General features: G+C 48.3%; 1 protein-coding gene across 1 annotated transcript; it reads left to right on the plus strand.

Moving 5' to 3' along the window:
- Positions 1-18659: 18659 nt before the first annotated feature.
- Positions 18660-24806, plus strand: LOC137535053 (zinc finger protein 774-like). The gene is made up of 6 exons (XM_068256819.1): positions 18660-18706; positions 20898-21014; positions 21098-21320; positions 21426-21523; positions 21624-22149; positions 23268-24806. Exons 2-6 carry the CDS (start codon positions 20940-20942, stop codon positions 24191-24193), a joined length of 1848 nt encoding a protein of 615 aa, XP_068112920.1. The 5' UTR covers positions 18660-18706; positions 20898-20939; the 3' UTR covers positions 24194-24806.

The raw sequence follows: 24806 nt of genomic DNA on the forward strand, positions 1-24806 counted from the left end.
AGAGAACTACCCTGCCTGCCTACCCAAAGCTAAACCCACAGACAAATGGCGGAGAAATGACGTGGATCGGGTATTTATTTACCCGAACCACGTGACCTGTTCGGCCAATCAGAGCGCGTTCGGGTCCGAACCACGTGACCCGTTCGGCCAATCACAGCGCTAGCCGAACGTTCGGGGAACATTCGGCCATGCGCTCTTAGTTCGGCCATATGCCTGAACAGTTTGGCTGAACACCATCAGGTGTTCGGCCGAACTCGAACATCACCCGAACAGGGTGATGTTCTGCAGAACCCGAACAGTGGCGAACACTGTTCGCCCAACACTATTGTCTACATCCACAGTTAAGGCCAGGTAGTCGGCTACCTGCCGGTCCAGGTGTTGGTGGAGGGTGGATCCGGCAGGGCTAAGGCGAGGCGTTGGACTAAAGTATGTCTGCATGTCTGACATCACCATGAGATCGCTGGAGCGTCCTATCCTTGCCTGCGTGGACATCGGAGGAGGAAGATTACTGGCAGTGGCACCTTCATTCCGTTGCTGTGATATCACCCTTAAACGCACCGTAAAGCATACTTCCCTGCTTGTGGTGCAAGTGCTGCATCCTTTCTGCCTTCTGGTGATTTGGTAATATCTCCGCCACTTTGTGCTTATACCTTGGGTCTAGTAGCATTGCCACCAGGGCTGGATTACCGACCAGGCAACAAAAGCAGTCACTTGGGGCCCCCATTCAGAGTCAAAGGGGCCCCATCAGCACATAAACCAGCCCTCACCATCCTGTCAGCAGTGGCTGGATGGTATAATGGTTAAAGCAGGGGTCTCAAACTCAATTTACCTAATTTACCTGGGGGCCGCAGGAGGCAAAGTCAGGATGAGGCTGGGGATTTCACAATCAGCAGCCCCCGCCTATTCCTCATCTCCCCCCCCCCCACACACACACACGTCCGTTGCATTGATTTTTATTTCAAAATCAAATTCACTCTGAAACAAACTATTTTGCCTATTTCACCTTATAGTTCACTTCAGTGCTCCCATTACAAGTAACCCGCCGTGTCCCCGCCGCAAAACGAGGGCTGCAGAGCCCCCAAATCGCCCAAGGGGCAATCCGCAGGCATTTCCTGGAAGGGGCAGAGCTTTCAGCTTCAGCTCTGCCCCTCCTGACGTCATTTGCGGCGCATCGCCGCCTCTGCCCGCCCCTCTCACTCTTCCTTCACAGAGAGGGGCGGGGAGAGGCAGCGATTGACGTCAGGAGGGGCAGAGCTGAAGCTGAAAGCTCTGCCCCTTCCAGGAAATGCCGGCGGATTGCCCCCCTGGCGATTTGGGGGCTCTGCAGCCCTCATTTAGCGGCGGAAATGCGGAGGATTACTTGGGAGCACTGAAGCAAACTATAAGGAAACTTTTGCCGGCGCGGGCCACAAAATATTGTATCGAGGGCCGCAAATGGCCCGCGGGCCGCGAGTTTGAGACCCCTGGGTTAACCTCCTGGGCGATAATCCTGAGCTGAGCTCGTGGTATATCGCGCAGGAGGAGTTCTAAGGCCCTGGTGTGCCGATTTGCATAGTTTTTTTTTTTTGTTACACAAAGTGCTAGCTGCGTGTAACTTCCGATCGCCGCCGCTCGCCGCCGATCCGCCGCTACCCAATCAGTGCCAGGCAGCGCTGAGGGGTGGATCGGGACTCCCTCTGACGTCCCGACGTCCATGACGTTGGTGACGTCATCCCGCCCCGTCGCCATGGCGACCGGGGAAGCTCAGCAGGAAATCCCGTTCTGAACGGGATTTCCTGCTTACTCTGATCGCCTAAGGCGATCGGAGTGGGTGGGGGGATGCCGCTGCCGCTGCGCTGCGATTTAAAAAATAAAAAATTAAAAAAAAAAGTGCTGCGCTCGGTCCTGGGCGATGCAATTGTATCGCCCAGAGGGTTAAAGGGACTCTGAGCAGTGCAGTAACTATGGAAAGATGCATATCATTTTAAAGCTCTCTTTCTCCTCTTTCCAGTGATATATAAGCCGCCGCCCTATGCCTTTTAGTTTTCGCTATTTTCGCGATCGAAATTGCGACCACGGCAATTTCGATCGCGAAAATAGCGAAAACTAAAAGGCGTAGGGTGGCAGTTTATCTATCATTGGAAAGAGGAGAAAGAGAGCTTCAAAATGATATGCATCTTTCCATAGTTACATTGTATTACAGAGGACGACTTTTCTCCAAAGTCGGCAGCGCGATTCAGCACAATGCAATGAAATATAAGGAACCCAGGGGGATATAATTACAAACATCATGCTGGTAGGTGTGGGGATGTAATTAATTAGTTGTGGGTATGCTTAAAGGCATACCCACAGGCACTGCTCGGAGTCCCTTTAAGGGCTCTGCCTCTGACACAGGAGACCAGGGTTCGAATCTCGGCTCTGCCTGTTTAGTAAGCCAGCACCTATTCAGTAGGAGACCTTAGGCAAGTCTCTCTAACACTGCTACTGCCTATAGGGCACGTCCTAGTGGCTGCAGCTCTGGCGCTTTGAGTCCGCCAGGAGAAAAGCGCAATATAAATGTTATTTGTCTTGTCTTGTCAAATGATGCCGTGCGCTGCTGATTGTCTTCAGAGCCAGGCTCTCCTCCTAGGTCCCCCTCCTGCTACTGTGCACTCTGCCCACTCCTCCCTCCCTTCCCACAGAGAACCACAGCTGCAGCAAGAATGATAGCAGCAGATGGCAAACGCTCACTCACCTATCCATGATCCAAGCGATAGAGATCCCGTCATCTGAAACCCATCTGTCTCTTCTACAGTGCAGCCGCTCACTCTGAACTTCCTGATTCTCAGATCAGACAGGAGGTAGGAGGTAGTAATAGTAGTAGTAACAGAGCGGCAGCACTCTAGAGGAGACAGATGGGCTCCGGATGACAGGACCTCTATTGCTTGGATCGCAATAGGTGAATGTGAGTCATCTGGTGCTGTCATTCTCCCCCACTGCGGCTGCCTTCTCTGCTGGACTATTGTATTCACTGGGATGGAGGCTGCATGGTGGCTGTCTAGTTTGGGAGGAAATCGGTTGTTCGGTGGTGGGGGTGGTTATGTAATTCTGTCTGGGGAACGGCTTCCAGTTTGGCAGTGTCCAGAGCTTTCTGCTATTGCCAAGCTGGAGATGCAGGGGGAAAGTGCTGCTGCTTTGATATCTGGCGCCCTCTTCACAGGGGTGCCCCAGCCCCTGAGTTCAAATGTCCCAGCCATTCATCTCTCACTCTGCATTTTGCCGCTGCTATTCCCTGCATTGTGCACCCACAGAGGAAAGCGGGCTGTTGCCCATAGCAACCAGTAGCTCGGCTGCCCCGGTGTGCGGCATGTTGCTGTGCAGCTGCATCTTCTGATTCTATTACGACATGATGGGGGGGCCCAAATCAGTTAATTTGCTTAGGGCCCCATTTAGCCTTAATCCGGCTCTGATTGCCACCCAGTACAGGTCATTCCCCTTGAGTTTTTTTTATACGGGGGTCCCTCAACAGGCTGGACAGCATGAAGGACGCCATCTGCACAAAGTCGAATACCAACGTACTAGCCATCTCCTCTTGCTCTTCCTCAGTAATGTCAGGTAAGTTCTCCTCCCCCCCGCCACGAACAATACCACGGAAAAGGTGAGCAGCACAAGCCCCCTGTGACGCCTGCTGCAGTTGTTCTTCCGCCTCCTCCTCAAAACAAACCTACCTTCCTCATCTGACTCCTCTTCCCCACACAACTCTTCTTCCTCCTCCTCCCCCCTCCTCTGTGCTGCCGCAGGTGTTAAGGAAACATCTGGTTCTGCTGATGATTGTTCCCACTCTTCCGCCTCTTTCTGTTATCACTCCTCCACAGCTTGATCCACCACTCTACATACGACACGCTCCAGGAAGAATGCATATGGGATCAAGTCACTGATGGCGCCTTCACTGCGATTCACCAGGTTTGTCACCTCCTCAAATGGCCACATGAGCATGCAGGCATTTCGCATCAGTGTCCAGCACTTCGGCCAGAACAACCCCAGCTCCCCAGAGCATGACCTTTCACTGTAGTTGTAGAGATACTGGTTGACAGCTTTCTCTTGTTGTAGCAGGCAGTTAAACATCAGGAGCGTTGAATTCCAGTGAGTCGGGCTATCGCAAATCAAGCGCCTCACCGGCAAGTTGTTTTTCTTCTGAATATCGGCCAACCGTGCCATGGCCATGTAGGACCGCCTGAAATGCCCACACACCTTCCTGGACTGCTTCAGGACCTCCTATAAGCCTGGGTACTTAGACACAAATCTTTGAATTACTAGATTCTGCACATGTGCCATGCAGGGTACGTGTGTCAACTTTCCCAAACTCAAAGCCAAAATGAGATTGCTGCCATTGTCACACACCACGTTGCCGATCTCCAGTTGGTGCGGGGTCAGCCACTGATCCACCTGTTTGTTCAGAGCAGCCAGGAGAGCTGCTCCAGTGTGACTCTCCGATTTGAGGCAAGACATGTCCAAGATGGCGTGACACCGTCGTACCTGGCATGCAGTATAGACCCTGGGGAGCTGGGGGTGTGTAGCTGGAGAGGAGATCGCAGCATCAGTAGAGTAGCACTGCCACTCCGTTGAGAAGGAGGATGATGACAGTGAAGAGGATGTAGGAGAAGGAGCAGAAGGAGAGGAGGTGGCTGCAGGCCTGCCTGCAAGCCGTGAAGGTGTCACAACTGGGTCCGCTGCACAGCCACGTACTCTCTGCTTGCCATCGGTCATCAGGTTGACCCAATGGGCTGTGTAAGTTATGTACCTGCCCTGACCGTGCTTTGCAGACCAGGCATCCGTGGTCAGATGGACCCTTGACCCAACGCTGTGTGCCAGAGATGACACCACTTGCCTTTCAACTTCATGGTACAGTTTGGGTATCGCCTTTTTAGCGAAATTATTGCGGCCAGGTATCTTCCACTGTGGTGTCCCAATCGCCACACATTTTCGGAAGGCCTCAGAGTCCACCAGCTGGTATGGTAACAGCTGGTGAGCTAACAGTTCCGCCAAGCCAGCTGTCAGACGCCGGGCAAGGGGGTGACTGGCAGAAATTGGCTTCTTCCGCTCAAAGATTTCCTTCACGGACACCTGGCTGCTGCTGTGGGCAGAGGAGCAGGAACCGCTCAAGGTGAGAGGTGGAGTGAAGGAGGGTGTCTGTGAAGGTACAAGGAAGAAAGCGGCTGAAGATAATGCACCTGAAGGAGGAAGAGGAGAAGGAGAGTGGCTTTGCTTTTGTGTGCTGCTTTTGCTCAGGTGGTCTTCCCATTGCAGTTTGTGCTTTTTCATCATGTGCCTTCGTAAGGCAGTTGTTCCTACGCGGGTCTTGGTCTTTCCATGGCTCAATTTTTGGTGGCAGAGAGCACAGATGGCATTGCTCTCATCTGCGGCAGACACAAAAAAAATTTCCACAACGCTGAGCCCTGGAACGATGGCATTTTGGTGGTGGCGTCAGCAGCTGACGTTGAAGGGCATGTTGGCTGGCTGTCCATAGGTGACGATACATGCCGCCGGACACTGCCACGAGCTGTTTCTGACGATGAGCTCCCCCTGCTTCTTTCAGCAACTCGTCTCCTCCTACTCTCTGACTCCCCCTTTGAACTGTCCCCCTGGTCATCATTCATGTCTATTAGGATCCCACGTGACATCCATGCCAGTATCATCATCATCGTCATCACCATAATCATCCTCCACAGCTTTGCTTGTATCAGACACCTCATAAACTGCACCAACGGCAGGTACTTCATCATCCTCCTCACACTTTCTGTCCATAGTGCCGCCTAACTCAGACATATGAGGAGGTGTAACTTGCTTAGCGCCTTCATTTTGTTGTAACAATAATGGCTGTGAATCAGTTGATTCCCCACCAAATAACTCCTGCAAAGTGTCAAATGGAGTGGATGTGTTGCTTGTAGTAGCGCTGGTGGCTGCGGAAGATTAGGTGTTCTGTGTTTCATAGTCAACTACGTCCTGACAATCTTGGGAGTTGATGGCACGTGCCTTCTTCTGAGCACTGTACTTTGGTCCAGGGCTGCATAAAATCACGTCAGCACGACCTCGAACAGACCTGCCTGGTGGCCTGCCTCTGGCAGTGGCGTATCTAGGTAAAATAGCGCCCATGGCAGACACTTCAATTGCGCCCCCCCCCCCCCAAAGAAAGGCCCTGAATAACCGCATCCTACCTAGCATCATAGGCAGAGCAGGTTTCGTACAAACTGCAGCTCCTGCAGCATTTTAGGAGCAATTTTGCTCCAATGCGAAGGATAGGAGCAATGCAAAATTGCTTTTAAAACGCTTTTAAAAGATGATTTTGCTGGGTGTGGGTGATTTTTTTTTCTTTTTCAATAAAGTTTTTACTACCTGCTGAGTCTCACAATGTCCATGCCTACTGGTCTCTGGCATGTACCCACGGCCACTTGTTCAAAAGGTCACCAATGTGTCTCTATTTGGAGATAGTAAACTACCAAGGGTAGGGGAAGGGGGGTAGGGGAAGGGGGGGCTACGTGCTGGAAGCCAACGGGCTCAGACCTTGGTAGACCCAGTAGGTGTGTGATGGTGTATGTGTCAAGCATTGTGTGTGAGAGAAAGCATGGTGAGTAAAGTAGCAGGATTTCATCAGGTCAGACCACCAGTGAGAAGCCCCCTGCAGTAAGTACTTAAACTGGTTATTGGTCTGATAAATGCCTTTACTTTATCAAAGAGCTTGTCTCAGCTCTGCCTGCCTCTGTTCACAGGGTGTACAGCGAGTGTGCACACTGCGCGCTCTGTGTGAGCCTCACTCGGTCCGTCGGCAGGCAGTTCTCCTCTCTGATCCCATCAACCCTAGCAGCACCGCTCGGCCAATCACGTGAGGGGATGCCCGGCCTGCACCCAACTAGCGAGCGGTGCAGCAGTGCTGGGCGGAAGGAGTGTGCGTATGGGGAGATGAATAGCCGGCTGGGTTGAGAGTTTCTCCCTCAGGACACAAAGTACTTGCGCGGCTGAAGGCGGACAGTTTAGGGAGTGTGAGTGACTCAAACCTGGCGGGAGGGAGGAACGAGTCGCTGACTTGCCGGCTGCACAAGCTTGCTGCCCATTCACTCCTCAATGCGCCCCCCTGGGGATTAGTGACAAGGGGCGCCTATAGCAGGTGTCCTAGTTGCACGGCTCCAGATACGCGTCTGGCCTCTGGGTCTGCCTCTGCCTGTTGTTTTGTCCATATCGGGGGTATGAAGTAAAAGGTATGCACTGACTTGACTAATACAATGTGCAGTCACACTCACACAGGTGCAGTGAAAAGAAATGCAGTGACTGCTGGTATAACAATGTGCAGCTGTCACACAGGTGCAGTAAAAGGTATGCAGTGACTGCTGGAATAACAAGCTGTCACACAGGTGCAGTAAAAGGTATGCAGTGACTGCTGGTATATCAATGTGCCGCTGTCACACAGGTGCAGTAAAAGGTATGCAGTGACTGCTGGTAGAACAATGTGCAGCTGTCACACAAGTGCAGTAAAAGGTATGCAGTGACTGCTGGTAGAACAATGTGCAGCTGTCACACAGGTGCAGTAAAAGGTATGCAGTGACTGCTGGTAGAACAATGTGCCGCTGTCACACAGGTGCAGTAAAAGGTATGCAGTGACTGCTGGTAGAACAATGTGCAGCTGTCACACAGGTGCATTAAAAGGTATGCAGTGACTGCTGGTAGAACAATGTGCAGTCACGTAAGTGCAGTGAAAATGGATGCACTAACTGCTGGTATAGAATGCAATGTGCGGTTACAGGTGCAGTTAACAGGTATACACGGACTGGTATAACAATGTGTATAACAATGGTATAACTGGTATAACAATGTGCAGTCACACAGACAGATGCAGTAAAAGGTATACAGTGACTGCTGGTAGAACAATGTGCAGCTGTCACACAGGTGCAGTTAGTGTTGCTTGGATACCCCTTTTTATTATCCGGGTTGATTCGGATGTGGATAGTAAACTATCTGGATAACTTCGGATATCTGAATTCGAACCGTTCCGGAATCCGAATAGATCCGGATATCCGAACCCATTATCCGGGTTAATCCGGGTATCCAGATTGAAAACCGGCAGTGGCCTTTAAATTGCTTCCAAAACGTCTTTTATAGTAAATGATGCATGAAGCATCATGTTTTTTTAAAGAAAAAATAGTAATTGTTTATGTGGGGAGTTATAATTAGAGATGGGCCAAACCTCCAACTTCGTGGAAGGTTCGGTTTGCGGAAAAGTTCGCAAACCGCAATAGACTTCAATGGGAATGCGAACTTTGAAAAATAGAATAAATTATGCTGGCCACAAAAGTGATGGAAAAGATGTTTCAAGGGGTCTAACACCCGGAGGGAGGCATGGCGGAGTGGGATACATGCCCAAAGTCCCAGGGAAAAATCTGGATGTGACGCAAAGCAGCGTTTTAAGGGCAGAAATCACATTGAATGCTAAATTGCAGGCCTAAAGTGCTTTAAAACATCTTGCATGTGTATACATCAATCAGGTAGTGTAATTAGAGTACTATTTCACACTGACACACCAAACTCACTGTGTAACGCACCGCAAACAACTGTTTGCGTAGTGACGGCCGTGCTGGACTGGTGCGCACCGTGGCGAGAGTGTAGGCCGTGGCGGTTTTCAAGCCCATATGGTCGCCGGGCTATGGTAGCTCAATGATAGAACAACAGTGACTGTCCAGCTGATCAAATTTGGTCTGACCACAATTAAGCAACGACCTTATTATCTTCTTGTATGTAGGTAGGCATAGGTAGGAGTCCCAGTATAGGTAGGTAGGCATAGGTAGGAGTCCCAGTATAGGTAGGTAGGCATAGGTAGGTGCCTCAGTAGTTAGCTAGGCATAGGTAGGAGACCCAGTATAGGTAGGTAGGCATAGGTAGGTATCCCAGTAGTTAGCTAGGCATAGGTAGGAGTCCCAGTATAGGTAGGTAGGCATAGGTAGGAGTCCCAGTATAGGTAGGTAGGCATAGGTAGGTGTCCCAGTAGTTATCTAGGCATAGGTAGGAGTCCCAGTATAGGTAGGTAGGCATAGGTAGGAGTCCCAGTATAGGTAGGTAGGTAGGCATAGGTAGGTGCCTCAGTAGTTAGCTAGGCATAGGTAGGAGAACCAGTATAGGTAGGTAGGCATAGGTAGGTGTCCCAGTAGTTAGCTTGGCATAGGTTGGAGACCCAGTATAGGTAGGTAGGCATAGGTAGTAGTCCCAGTTAAGGTAGGTAGGCATAGGTAGGTCCCCTAGTATAGGTAGGTAGGTTGGTGTCCTAGTATAGGTAAGTAGGTGCCCCAGTAGTTAGGTAGGCATAGGTAGGTGTCCCAGTATAGATAGTTAGGCAGGGCCTGGCTGGCACAGTAATAACAATTACCAAGGTCCAGCTGCAACAGATAGGGCTGTATAATGTCAGTGTCAGTCAGGGCCGGGACAAGGTCCAACATCAACAGAGGCTGAGCTGCCCAAGTGCGCCCCCCCCCCCCCCTACAGGCCGTCTCTGTAAGCTTACTGTTCTCTGATGACTGAACCACATGTGTGTAGTAAGCTTACAGAGACGGACTATATAAATGCACAATAATAATATGGTAGGACATTAGACTATGACTATGGTAGGATTAGATTGTGAGCTGCTCTGAGGGCAGTCAGTGACATGGCTATGTACTCTGTACAGTGCTGCAGAAGATGTCAGTGCTATATAAATACATAATAATAATATGGGAGGACATTAGACTATGACTGTGGTAGGATTAGATTGTTAGCTCCTCTGAGGACAGTCATTGACATGACTATGTACTCTGTAAAAGTGCTGCAGAAGATGTCAGTGCTATATAAATACATAACAATAATACGGTAGGACATTAGCCTATGACTATGGTAGGATTAGATTGTGAGCTGCTCTGAGGACAGTCAGTGACATGACTATGTACTCTGTAAAAGTGCTGCATAACATATCAATGCTATATAAATACATAATAATATTAATATGGTAGGCCATTAGACTATGATTATGGCAGAATTAGATTGTGGGCTCCTCTGAGGACAATGACATGACTATGTACTCTGTCTGTAACATGCTGCAGAAGATGTCCATAGTACTACATAAATACATAATAATATGGTCAGATATTAAAGACAAAAGACAAACACTTATATAGCGCTTTTCTCCTGGCGGACTCAAAGCGCCAGAGCTGCAGCCACTAGGACGTGCTCTATAGACAGTAGCAGTGTTAGGGAGACTTGCCTAAGGTCTCCTGCTGAATAGGTGCTGGCTTACTGAACAGGCAGAGCCGAGATTTGAACCCAGGTCGCCTGTGTCAGAGGCAGAGCCCTTAACCATTACACTATCCAGCCACTATTAAATTAAATTATGCCTATGGTAGGATTAGATTGTGAGCTCCTGTGAGAACAGTCAGTGACATGACTATGTACTCTGTAATGTGCTGCAGAAGATGTCAGTGCTATATAAATACATAATAATATGGTGGGACATTAGACTAGGACTATGGTAGTATTAGATTGTGAGCTCCTCTGAGGACAGTCAGTGACATGACAATGTACTCTGTGAAGTGCTGCAGAAGATGTCAGTGCTATATAAATACTTACGATTAATATGGTAGGACATTCAATTATGACTATGGTAGGATTAGAGTGTGAGCTCCTGTGAGGACAGTCAGTGACATGACTATGTAGTCTGTAAAGTGCTGCAGAACATGGCAGTGCTATATAAATACATAATAATAATAATAATAATAATAATAATAATAATAATAATATGGTAGAGAAATTACACTATGACTATGGTAGGATTACATTTTAATCTTTGAGGATAATCAGCAATATTGCTCTGTACTCTGTAACATGCTATGGAGGGCATCAGCACTATATAAAAGTGGTCATTAATTATACAATTCTCCAGACGATTGAAAAACTGATTTGATAATAACATTGATCAGAAATGATCTTTTTGGCCCACTAATGGAAGGAAAGCTGGTATTCAATTTGCTCAGATTAATGGAATTAATACGTTTTTCGGATTGATTCCATCAATTTGATCGAGTTGGATATACCGGTAAGCTTTCGTTAGTGGTCCAGGACGATTGATTGTCCGGAGAATTGTATCGGTAATGGTCACTTTAAAGCGGACCTGGACTGTCCTCTCTGCTCTAAAGGATAGGCAACATCATAAGAACATTTAAGGAAAAAAAATATCCTGCAATAAAGCTGCACTGTTTCTACTTCCTGCTTTCATGAAAGAAGACATATTGCTAACATCCTGTGGTTTTCAAATGAGCTTATATGCCTTAACTGCGGTGGCAATCGGGTGGTACAGGGGGGAGATCAAATTACAACTTGAGATTAGACACAGATGATGTAAAATTAGACAGGCTAAGCTCTCTAAAAACATACTGGGTGCATTTTTCTATGTTTTCCTTTTGTCCTGTGTAAGAGTTCAGGTCCACTTTAAAAGAGAAACATTGATGGGATGCTTTTGTAGAGGGAGATATTTGAGGGAAGGAAAAATGGAGAGAGCCAGAGAGGGGTAGAACATTTCAGGTGCGTACACTCACACTAACAGAGGCAACAACGGGTCCGCCACACCCTTCCGCTGGGTGGTCTTTTAGCCGCTGAGCGGATCGTTCAGAAACAGCCTTATCAGTCCGCCGACAGCGCATACACACGCACTACTGTCGGTTAAAGACCTCCCAGCGGGAGGGTCCGGCGGACCCTTCGTTGCCGCTGGTAGTGCATGTGTACGCACCTTAACAAATAGGGGGGGTTTAGGGGAGATATAGCATGAGAAGGGAGGAGAGGAATGGAGAGTGATAGGGAATGGGAGAGAGAGGCAGGGGTATTGGTAACAGAAGCCAGCATCAATTACAGACCTGACTGACACACAGCTCAGTTACTCCCCCCCTGGGCTCTCCTTTCACCCAGGAGGCCCAGCTCTGGCCTATTAAAACGCTGCAGCAGTTGCTCCTGTTATCTACCTAACAATCCCCACATAATCATGCAGCAGCAAGAGAGAAAGAGAGAGAGGGGGGAGAAAGAGAGGAGGATCCCAGCTGGACACTGACTCCAGAGGGGGTGAGTGTATCTATAGCACATGTAGCAGCAGTATTGGGGAAAGTGATCCAGCTGCAGTGTGTGCTGAACTGTTCTGCTCTGACTTCTCTCCCTTCCTCACCCCCCTTTCTCTGCACAGCTACCTGTCCTGTGGAGTCCGTCTGCTAGTGTTGTCCGGATCATGAACGATTCGGATCTTTGATCCGAATCTATTTTATGAGTCGATCATCCGAATCATCAAAATGAACGATTCGGATCGCAAAAGGGGCGGGGCCAGGAGCGACACGCCCCCTCTCAGCGGGCAGCGGGGTCCTGGAAGCAGGGATCGCTCTGTTGGAAGGGAGGCAGCCTTGCAGGGAGACAGGTAGATGAGAGAGAGGGGACATGGGTGCCACTGCCAGATATGTGTAGAGCACACATACTGGCTGCAATGTGCTGCCCATTATAGGCTGGCTGTTCCGTAGTTGTGCTCAGTGAACACATTGGAAGCTTTTGGCTCAGCACAGCTCAGTAACTTTGCAGACACTGTGATTGAAAGGCAATATGATCCTCCTGCACTCGGCACTAAACAGCTGCACTTATCTTCTGGGAATGCTTTCTTTCACTGTGCGACCTTTTCTTTCAAAGTGTACAGATGAACATATAGGTGAAATATATGTAAAGCATATGACTTCAGCATGTGGGTATTACGTGCAAACATTTCTGCTCTCTGCTCGTCCCTCCTCCCTTCTCTGTCCACTCCCTGCCCTCTGTCCATCTTCTCCCCTTCTCTGTGTGTCCACTCCCTCCCCTTCTCCTGTCCACAGATCTGTCCTGCTGTTCATTTCACCCCCGAATGCTTCCGGTAGTAAAATGATCCGAGATTCTGATCAAAGATCCGGATCTCTTCAATGATCCGATTCGAATCATCCGGATCATTGAAAAGATCCGAACTTCCCATCTCTACCGTCTGCCTCCTTCTTAAACTTCCCGGGTCCAGGTCCTCTCGTCTCTAGTGCTCAGCCCCGCCCCTCAGTGTCACACAGAGGAGAGAAGGGGAGGGGCGCTATGCTCTGTGCAATGCACGCAGGAGAGACTGGGGACAGCAGCACACAGCAGCAAGCTGATTGATTACAGGGACAACAGCTGCTGCCAGTGTGCGACACCCGCCCCAGCTCTCCTGCCCTCTCACCAGACGCCTGCCAGCACTGTGCAGGGTAAACACAGCAGGGGTGGTGGACGGCCAGCCAGCCAGCCAGCCACAACAACAACACAGCCCTGCTCCTGGCGCCCCTCCCACACTGCAGTGAGCTCCGCCCCAAGGCTCCAGCCTCTTGAGCCTCTGTGTCGGCCCGGCTCTGGTGTCAGTGAGCAACACACACAAAAAAAAAAAAAAACACATCAGGAAAACATTAGCTCTCAAAAGGGCTGTTGAGGGGTGCTATTTTAGCAATAACAATCAGCCAGGAGCAAGCCAAGAGCCTAACTAATCTTTCCCTAGGAGAAAAAAATCTGCAGCAGCTATCTCTAGTCTGTCTATTTGCAGCAGGCACACGAGTGAGTGTCATAGCCAGCGAGCCTGCCTTATATAAGGGGGGGTGGGGCTCCAGGGCTTAGTGTAGCCTGAATGGCTACAATGTGCCTGCTGACTGTGATGCAGAGGGTCAAAGTTGACCCTCATAGCGCATTATGGGGCGATTCGAACTTCCGCAAAAGTTTGCCTGGTCCAGGCGAACGCGAACCACCAAAGTTCGCCTGGAACCGTTCGCCGGCGAACCGTTCGGCCCATCTCTAGTTATAATACAAAAAAAATGGCTGTAAATTAACATCAGGAGGTTACAGACAGCGGTCGAAAGGCTGTAAATTAACATCTGGAGGTTCCAGACAGCGGTCGTGCAGCCCACATTGGGCTTGATTCACTAACCGGCGCTAAGTGTTAAAAAAGTTAAAAGCCAGTTAGTGCACAAAAAGTAGGTGCGGCAATAATAGTGCGCAGTGCGACAATAACGTTGCACCCGCTGGGCTGGAACCTTCGCACCCGGTGCACCGAAGACGGCGCTTCTGGTGCCCCCTGAAGCAGCGCATTGATGAGCCGTTTCGGGGGCACCTGATGCGGCGTTTTCGGCGCACCGGGTGCAACGGTTCCAGCCCAGCGGGCGCGACGTTATCGTTGCACCGCACACTATTATTGGCGCACCACACTGCACGGTGCTGTGCGCGATATGTGGGCGCAAACGACCTATCGCCCTGGTTTGCGCCCACAATGTATTTAGGCTCACTAACCGGCTTAGCGCGGGTTAGTGAATCAAGGCCATTGTGTCCAAAGTCCAACGAACAACTGGAACATCACAGTTTTCAGCCCAGACACCTCAAAAAAATTACACAGAAATTGTGTTTTGGGTTAAATATAGGTGGTAGCAGCAGCAGTGGCCTGTGGCACCCTGGCGGTGGGAGCAGCACAGGCAGCAGGAGCAGGGCAATAGAGCAGCAGCAGATGTAACGTGTGCCAGGAGCATGCCGGAGATTGTACCATGGCACGTAGCATTGGTACCTGGAGTGAAAAACGCGCTCACTGAGGGTAGGCTGCCCGCTGGGGTCAACATGATGACCAAGTCCACAGGAACTTCTGGGCGGCTGCTGCTGCTCCTGCGAACAGGAGTGCTGGTGGGGGTGGAGGTCTCTATTGTAGAGCTGGTGGTGGCCTGCTCATACACCATCAGCTGGAAAATGCTCGCTACACGCTGCTGCGCCTCTGCAGCGTGACTACCCCTAACAGCTGGAGGGCCAGTGGCTAGCGGCGGAATGGACACTAACGCGGCAGAACTGCTGAAGGTGGCAGCAATGTTGCTCCCTCTCCTCTTGGCCTTGCTGCCCCTCCCCCAGCTGCCAGTGCCAGCAGACATAGTACAACTTATATGTGATGATGTCACCAGATGATGTGAGGTACTTGTACTTTATTAAAATCGAGTTTGGACTTTCAAGAAAATCAGCACGGAGTGATAGACAGCAGAGTAGACGACAGTGCACACTAACTGTCTATCTGTCACACTGACACTGCTGCTCAGCACAGCAGCACTGCAGTAATCTGTAGTAAGCTAACACAGTACTACTCTAACAACTAACTAGCACTGCAGTACTAACTACACAATAACACAGTAATCCTATTCCCTAACCTATACTGTAGCTAAGGCTAATAATAGCAGGCCAGAAGCAGCAGGTTTTATCACAGTATACAGCACTTGCTTAGCCAACACCACTGGAGATGTCTCTCAGTGAGCGGTCACAGCAAGGACGATTTTCTCCTCATGGCTCCTGCCTTATATACAATACAGGAGGGGCTGGCCAGGGTTCACCTCTGTGATTGGTTGCTAGGGCTTCGGCTGGGAGCCCTCTGATTGGCTCAATAATGTGATGGAGCCCTCTGATTGGCTCAGTGTGTTATGCTACCCGGATTTGGATACCCAGACTAGATATCCGGATTTCTTTCCGGATATCGCATGCGAATCCGGATTCACCCGAATCCAGTTTCCGGATTTAGCCAGCTATCCGGAATCCAGATCCGAGGTCGGATAGCTGAAAAAGTTCAGGTAATCTGGGTAGTTCGGGTACCCGGAATCCAGATGAGCACCACTAGGTGCAGTAAAAGGTATGCAGTGACTGCTGGTAGAACAATGTGCAGCTGTCACACAGACAGGTGCAGTAAAAGGTATGCAGTGTCTGCTGGTAGAACAATGTGCAGCTGTCACACAGACAGGTGCAGTAAAAGGTATGCAGTGATTGCTGGTAGAACAATGGGCAGTCACGCAGGTGCAGTGAAAATGAATGCACTGACTGCTGGTATATAATACAATGTGCAGTCACTCACAGGTGTAGTTACAGGTATGCACGGACTGGTATTACACAATACAATGTGCAGCTGTCACACACACTGTCCAGTGAAAATGAATGCACTGACTGTTGGTATATAATACAATGTGCGGTCACTCACAGGTGTAGTTACAGGTATGCACGGACTGGTATTACACAATACTATGTGCAGCTGTCACACACACTGTCCAGGGAAAATGAATGCACTGACTGTTGGTATATAATACAATGTGCGGTCACTCACAGGTGTAGTTACAGGTATGCACGGACTGGTATTACACAATACTATGTGCAGCTGTCTCACACACACAGGTCCAGTGAAAATGAATGCACTGACTGCTGGTATATAATACAATGTGCGGTCACTCACAGGTGCAGTTACAGGTATGCACGGACTGGTATATTACACAATACAATGTGCAGCTGTCACACACACAGGTCCAGTAAAAATGAATGCACTGACTGCTGGTATATAATACAATGTGTGGTAACTCACAGGTGTAGTTACAGGTATGCACGGACTGGTATTACACAATACAAATGTGCAGCTGTCACACACACACACACAGGTCCAGTGCCAGTGAAAGGTATACACTGAATGTGCTGGGCCTAGCACAGTATAGCAATTATAGGGCCAGCTGAGACACACAGGGCTGTATAATGCAGTGTCAGTGGCACACACACACACACACACAAACACAAACACCTCACAAGAACATTTGCGGTGCTTTTCAGCAACAAATATCAGCTAGGAGCAAGTTACAAGAGCCTAACTAAGCTTCCCCTACCTCTACAGCAGGTTCCTCTCCCTTCTCTCACTACAGCAGCACACAGAGTGAGAGAACATGGCTGACGCTGCTGCTTTTATATTGGGGGGGGGGGGGGGGGGCTCTAGGAGGGAATGCAGCCTGATTGGCTGTCAAATGTCTGCTGACTGTGATGTAGAGGGTCAAAGTTTGGCCCAATGATGTAGTATAGGGGGCTGGTTGAACTTGCATAAAGTTTGCGTTCGATTGCGAACCAGCGCAAACCGTTTGGGCCATCTCTATTGTATATACAAGACTTAGATTAAACTTGGCTGAGGCAGCCGCTAAAGACCACCTTGGGTAAGAATCTTGTGTGTGTATGGTGGCTTGATACATCAGAAAGAGATCTGGGGCCTGATTCACAAAGCGGTGCAAACACTTTGCACGCCTGTGAAAAGCCCTTTATCACGCCTAAACTTAGTTTAGGCGTGATCTGAAGGAATTCGCGCGAACTCCCGCGTGCAAAGCTTCGCGCGAAGTGCCCATTAAGCCTTATGGGACTTTGCGCTCGCGCGTACGCGCGGTAAGTTCGCGCGAGTTAGAGCACAAAGCAGTGAAAACTTTGCTGGTGCAAAGGTTATCACGCCTAAAGTCTTTTAGGCGTGATAACTGAGTTATCACCGCTTTGCGAATCAGGCCCCTGGAGTATCAGATCATCTCGCCTGAACACAGCCCAACATCATTGATCTCACCCATGCTTTGCTACCTCTGTCCTGCGTCGCACATCGCTAGGGAAATGTATGTATGGCTTGTCAAAGTGTCTCCTGAGGAATCCTGACCTGGTCCCTGCCGGACGACAGAAGTTGGAAGACAGTACAAGGCTTAAAGAGAATCTGTAACTGAAAAAAACCCTCTGGGGATACTTACCTCAGGAGGGGGAAGCTTCTGGATCCTAACGAGTCTCCCCCTGTCCTCCTTCATCCCTCTATTCAAGCGCCAGGACCCCCCGAGGTGCAGCGAGGTAAATATTTACCTACCGCAATCCTGTGCAGGTGCACTAGCGGCTCTTCATTCGGGTAAGGCGGAAATAGCCGAGCCTCATCGTATCTGCGTTACTGCGCAGGCGAGAGTCCTTTGCGCGTGCGCACAGTAGAGCGGATACGATTGGCCTCGGCTATTTCTGCCTAGCCCGAATGAATAGCCACTAGTGTAACGTGGTCAGTTCAAGCTAGAGTCAGTCCAGGCAGAGTTCATGAGAAGCCTTTAACAAGCAGAGTCGTCAACAGGTAATCCAATTGGAAAGCGTGGTCAGGAACATGCGGTGGTCGGCAACAGCAAATCAATCTAGAAATAAGCTTGGTCAGGATACAGGCAAAGTCGTCAACAAGATCAATCAGCTGTGAGCGTAATCTCAGCAACAAGCCCAGCGTAGGCTATCACTGGCAATAACTGAGAGCGCTCACCTTACATTTATACAAGGACTAACCAATCAGAAGTAAAGGAATCCAAAGTGCCCAATCCCATAGCTACGTGTCAGCAGTCAGCTGACACGCAGTGTGCACATGTGATCATTGTTTACAGCGGCGGAGCACGTACTGAGGACGGATCCACCGCCCATCCAATGGGAGCTGAGCGCCCTGCGCTCCAGTGACGTCCGCGGCCCACCGAGACCCGGAAATTCATTGCCATATCTACTCATAACCCTGCCCACATCAATTTCCTGACAGGTATAATGCCTGGACAGGGGGGAAGCCACAGAAAGACTGATTTTAGGATTGGCCAGACATTAATGATATACAGTAAATATACAGTACAGTACCCCAGAGAGAGGAAGGATCTTTCTCCAGTTCCCTGGATTGGTTACATTGCTGACTGTCAGTGTCAGAACTTCATCCTAATAAACCCCTGGTGGTCCTCATAACTGCAGTTCCTGTACTGTCCACTGGGGGGTTACCCACTATAGGGAGTAATGTATGGTAAGGAAATGGTACGTGCAGGGGCGGAGCCTGCATACAGGAAGTGGAGAGGATGCATTGCTGGGACTGGCAGCACAGGAGGTAATCAGAGAGATTATTATATTATATTACCCCAAGTAATACCCCTCCTTTCTGTCTTTGTCCTTTCTCCAACATATGGTGCCATATATTCTGTACGAAGATAACTGATCCATTCCCATCATCTCTGCACCACAGGAGCTTACACTATATTGTCCTAGTCACAGACACACTTTTATTATTATACATGTATATAGCTCCGGTATATTCCACAGCGCTGTGCAGAGATCACTGATCCATTCCAATAACTCTCAGCCCCACAGGAGCTTACACTCTTAATGTCCCCACCACAGCCACACACTATTATTATTATTATACATTTATAAAGCTCTGACATATTCCACAGCACTGTACAGAGATCATTGATCCATTCCTTTTATTTCTGCACCACAGGAACTTACACTCTAATTTCCTCACCACAGTGACACACTATTATTATTATACATTATTATTATTTATTGTATTTATAAAGCGCCAACATATTAAGCAGCGCTGGACATTAGTTTAGGTTACAGACAATATTTAGGGGTGACATACAGCAATATGACAATACAGGAATACAAGAAAAACCAGATCATGCAGCACAGTATGAGTACAAGGTAATGCTTAGTCACTGGAGGGGAGCATGGAGATTAGGCAAGTTAGGTTCAATCAAATGCATAGCATGGGTTCACAGTAATGGAGGTGCATGATCAGGTAGGACACAAAAGGAGGAGGACCCTGCCCAAAGGCTTACAATCTAGAGGGAGAGGTAGGGACACGAAAGGTAGGGGACCAGAGTTCAGCTGTGGGGTTTAGAGCACTTGTGAGGGGTGGTAGGCCACATTTTATATAGCTCTGAGATATTCCACAGTGCTGTACAGAGATCACTGATCCATTCCTATCATCTCTGCAACACAGGAACTTACACTCTAATGTCCTCACTCCAGTCACACACTATTATTATACATTTACAGTATATAGCTCTTGACATATTCCACAGAGCTGTACAGAAGAGCACCAGAAGAGCTTGCACTGTAATGACCGAAGCAAAGGACTAGCATGCCATAAAATGGCCAGCCTGTGTAAGTCTGATAGCACGCTGTAATAATTAGTCTCTACCATGCTGATTATGGAGCACATACAATATTTCTCCATCCTAAGGGCTGGTATGCATTAGCTGAGGAAAAACCCAACATAAGTCACTGGTATAAAGAAAAAAAAAAAAACAGATGGGAGCCATTGTAAATATAACTACATTGGTTTGGCATACCCATCCTATCATTAACCAATTAGAAAATGGATTGTTTGCCTAAAAGTTCCCACATTAGAGATGGGAAGTTCGGATCTTTTCAATGATTCGGATGATTCGAATCAGATCATTGAAAAGATCCAGATCTTTGATCCGAATCTCAGATCATTTTACTAGGGAAGCATTCGGGGGTGAAATGACTAGCAGGACAGGACTTTCCCTGCAATGGACAGAGAAGGGGAGGGGGGTGGACACAGAGAAACGGGCAGGGAGTGGACACACAGAGATGGGCAGGGAGTGGACAGAGAAGGGGAGAGCAGAGATCAGAAATGTTTGTTTGCACACAATACCCACATGCTGCAATCATATGCTTTACATGTATTTCACCTATATGCTCATCTGTATACTTTGAATGCAAACGTCACACAGTGAAAGAAAGCATTCCCCAAAGCATTCCCAGAAGTGAAGTGCAGCTGTTTAGAGCAGAACACAGTGCCTGCCCTGCCCTAGCCCAGCACGCTGTCTACAAAGTTACTGAGCTGTGCTTCTGAGCCAAAAGTTTCCAATTTGTTCACTGTGCACAACTACGGAACAGACAGCCTATAATGAGCAGCACATTATAGCCAGTATGTGTGCTCTACACATATCTGTGGCACCCATGTCCCCTCTCTCTCATCTACCTGTCCCCGCAAGGCTGGCTCCTCTCCGACAGAGCGATCCATCTCTACTCTGCTTCCAGGACCCCGCTGTCTGCTGAGAGGGGGGCGTGCCGCTCCTGGCTCCACCCCATTTGCGATCCAAATCACTCATTTTGATGATTCGGATGATTCGACTCACAAGAGATTCGGATCAAAGATCCGAATCATTCATGATCCGGACAACACTATCCCACATGCGTACACAACCTAACACAGGCCAGAGTCCTACAGATCAGTTAATTCTGTGCTTATTATCCCACTGCAGAGCGGAGCTTCCTGTATAGGTCACACAACCACATCCCTGAGGATGGAGGACTGGAGTCACATGACTGAGAGGATATTAGACCTCACCCTGGAGATCATCTACCTGTTGACCGGAGAGGTGAGGAGGATTCTGGGTGGTCACATGACGTGAGGAGGATTCTGGGAGTGTCTTTTGACATTGATGTTGGTCTCTCAATGCAGAGTGTTTCTCCAGTAAAGTCTGGTGATCAGGTGATCATTACACTATGCCTACCCCTTTCTGGGACACCCGAGGGAAACACCAAGCAGGAGATTCTACACGTCACCTACAAACTTCTCCAGCTGCTATCTGGATGTTACCCCCCTGAGGAATGGTGGTATTTAAGACACAAGGACCTCAACAAGGACATAACGATGGAGAATCAGCCGCTCCTTACATCACCAGGTAAGAGGAGTCTTTAATTTCTTTAAAAGGAGACAGCAGTACAGTCCACCTAGATCACCCATCATCATAGAAGCAATATACTCAGGCAGTGTGTGTTTCCTACAGGTGGATCCAGTAACAGAAATCCACCAAATAGATGTACAGGTCCTCTTTATTCCCAGGATTGTACACAGGAAGACCAAAACTATGCCTGCCATTACCAGGTAGATGTAGCTAGATCAGGTTCCTCAAGTGACTCCAAACTGCATGGTATATCAATTTAATAACCACTTCGGAATTGCATTTTTTTTCTTGTAAATGTAGGAGACTCATCAGCAGTCTGTAGAGAAGGGTGGAATGTTGGAGACAGTAAAGACAGAAGAAGAGACGTATACGAGGGTTGTTCAGACATTGACAGACAACTATGAAAAGAGGAGGACAATTAAAGAGGAAGAAGAAAAGATATGTGATGATCAGCATATATATATGGAGGAGGGTGAAATGATGAGAAAAGTCAAAGAGGAGGAAGAAGAGACAAATGTGAAGGATGATCAACTGTCTGCAGAAGATTGTGAAATACAGAGGACCATTAAAGAGGAAGAAGAGACGTGTATGAGGGGTGATCTGCAGTCTATAGAGAATGGTGAGATGATGAGGACCATTAAAGAGGAGGAAGAAGAAGAGACAGATGTGAGGAGTGATCAGCAGTCTATGAGGGAGGATGAAATGGGGAAAATATCCAAGAAGGAAAAAGCAGACATGTATATGAAAAATGATCACCAACCTATGGAGGAGGTTGCAAAAATGTTGACAGTTCAAGATGAGAAAAGTTCCCCAGATATCAGGACAGGTAAGCAACAAATGACTGAAATAGTTGCAGTTTCATCTGATGAGATTAGACTAGAGAGGACTAATGATAGATGAGAAGGTTAAGATCAGCTCTGCTAGGTTCATGTGGATTGGATATTGGTATAAGTGATGGTTTAGGAGCAGTGAAAGGCAAATGGTGGCTGCCACATTCATTTCCTTTTAAACAATACTAGTTGCCTGACATCCTGCTGATCTTTCTGGTATTGGTAGTGTCTGAATTACACACCTGCAATGAGCATGCGGTTAATCCAGTCAGACATCAGTCAGAGCACCTGATCTGCATGCTTGTTCAGGGCCTATAGCTAAATGCATCGGAGGTAGATGCTAAGCAGGACAGCCAGGTAATAAGCATTGTTTAACATACTTTTTGAGACCACCCACATCCCCCTCCAGGACATCCTTTTTTTCCACTGTGCAGGAGGAGCAGTGGGTGATTGCTGAGTGCTGCTGCTGTGGGTGCCAGTGGGGTCTCTACCTCTTCACACCAGTGTGAGGCGGTGACCCGGCCAGCAGTAGGGGGCGGAGCCGGGGCAATAGAAGAAAAAGACTTTGTCTCCACCTGGATAAATGCAATTATAGCACTATTTTATTGCACCATAGTGACAAAACAACACAACATTTCGGCCAGCTGACTATAGTGCTATAATTGCATTTATCCAGGTGGAGACCCAGTCTTTTTCTTCTATTGCTGTGGATTTTTGCACCTTGAGGGATCCGGGTGTGGACTGGTTGACTCCCTGGCTTTACACATTATTACAGTTGAGCTTCTAGGACTGCTTCTTTTTTCCTTGGGGGCGGAGCCGGGATCAGTTTGTGGCGGCGGACCCAGCACCAGCTCACTCAATGTTGCCCCGCCACTATTGCTTGTTTACCAGCGTAATTACACTGGTAACGTTTTAGCCTGATGCCATTCTGGACTCTACCAATGGCAGCAGGGAGCTCAAATATTTATATTATGTGATGCAACAGTGGAGCATGGGGCTGGTGATCGTATTGCTGGACATATATATATATATATATATATATATATATATATATATATATATATATATATATATATATACTACAGTTTCTAAAGGAAATTTAATTTCTCAACAGATGGACGTGATGTTGGGAACTCCCTAGAGGAACATCTTCATCCAAGGAATACAGCACCGATGTCACATCAAACATGTCACACAGGTGTCCATCCTTTCTCATGTTCAGAGTGTAGGAAAGGTTTTAATGAAAAGAGAGACCTTCTTAGACATCAGAAAAGTCACACAGGCGAGCGGCCTTTTCTGTGTTCAGAGTGTGGGAAATGTTTTGCTCAGAAAGCAAGCCTGACTACTCACCAGAGAAGTCACACTGGGGAGCGCCCATTCTTATGTTCAGAGTGTGGGAAAAGTTTTGGTGGAAAAGGCCGCCTTCTTATACACCAGAGAAGTCACTCAGGTGAGCGCCCATACTCATGTTCAGTGTGTGGGAAAGGTTTTGGTAGGAAAGGAAATCTTCTTAGACACCAGATAATTCACACAGGGGAGCATCCGTTCTCATGTTCAGAGTGTGGGAAAGGTTTTAATCAGAAAAAAAACTTTCTTAGACACCAGATAAGTCACACAGGCATCCATCCCTTCTCGTGTTCTGAGTGTGGGAAAGGTTTTATAGAGAAACGTGACCTTCTTAGACACCAGAAAACTCACACAGGAGAGCGGCCTTTTTCATGTTCAGATTGTGGGAAATGTTTCGCTCGGAAAGTAAGCCTGGATTTTCACCAGAAAAGTCACACTGGCAAGCAGCCTTTTTCCTGTTCAGAATGTGGAAAACGTTTTAATTATAAAAGAAGCCTTCTTAGACACCAGGGAACTCACACAGGCATCTTTTCATTATCATGTTCAGAGTGTGGGAAAGGTTTTAATGACAAATGTTACCTTCTAAGACATCAGAAGTCTCACACAGGTGAGCGGCCTTTTCCATGTTCAGTGTGTGGGAAACATTTTTCTCAGAAAGCAAACTTGCTTACTCACCAGAAACGTCACAGATGAGCACCCATTCTCATGTTCAAACTGTGGCAAAAGTTTTGGCAGGAAAGAAGACCCTCGTATACACCAGAGAACATCTTTTTTTTTCAGTGTAGAATATGGGAAATGGTTTTCTGACAGAGGTCACCTTCTTTCACATGAGAAAACTCACACAGCTGAGCATCTATTTAAATGCTCAGAGTGTGGGAAATCTTTCTGTGCTGAAGGAGAGGGAGCAAGATGCAAAATGCAGCTGATGGATTTATACAGCTGAGCACCTTTTGTATGTGCAGAGTGTGGGAAAAGCTTCTATGAAAAATGTAAGCTCAATTGTCACCATGTAGCCACATCTTCAGTCCCATCACCAGTATGACAGGACTGGCTGGGGTGACAATAGGTAGAATCAGGCTGATTCATGAAAATGCGCTGCTATAGCAATGCGAGTTAAAAAGCAACGTGTGCATGCTACGCACGCTAGTGCTGCGTAGCGTGCATTTTTAAGTTATGCGCCCTCTTGTGCAAGTTACGCGCCCTTCTTGAACATAGCATAGTAGCTGCCGCGCTAGTGAAGTATTGTAGTTGTGCTACTCCACAGCACGTGGCAGTTAAAGGAGCGTGCGTAACTTACATAAGAGCA

The sequence above is a fragment of the Hyperolius riggenbachi genome, chromosome 10 (assembly GCF_040937935.1).
Source record: "Hyperolius riggenbachi isolate aHypRig1 chromosome 10, aHypRig1.pri, whole genome shotgun sequence".
In the NCBI taxonomy this organism is placed as follows: Eukaryota; Metazoa; Chordata; class Amphibia; order Anura; family Hyperoliidae; genus Hyperolius; species Hyperolius riggenbachi.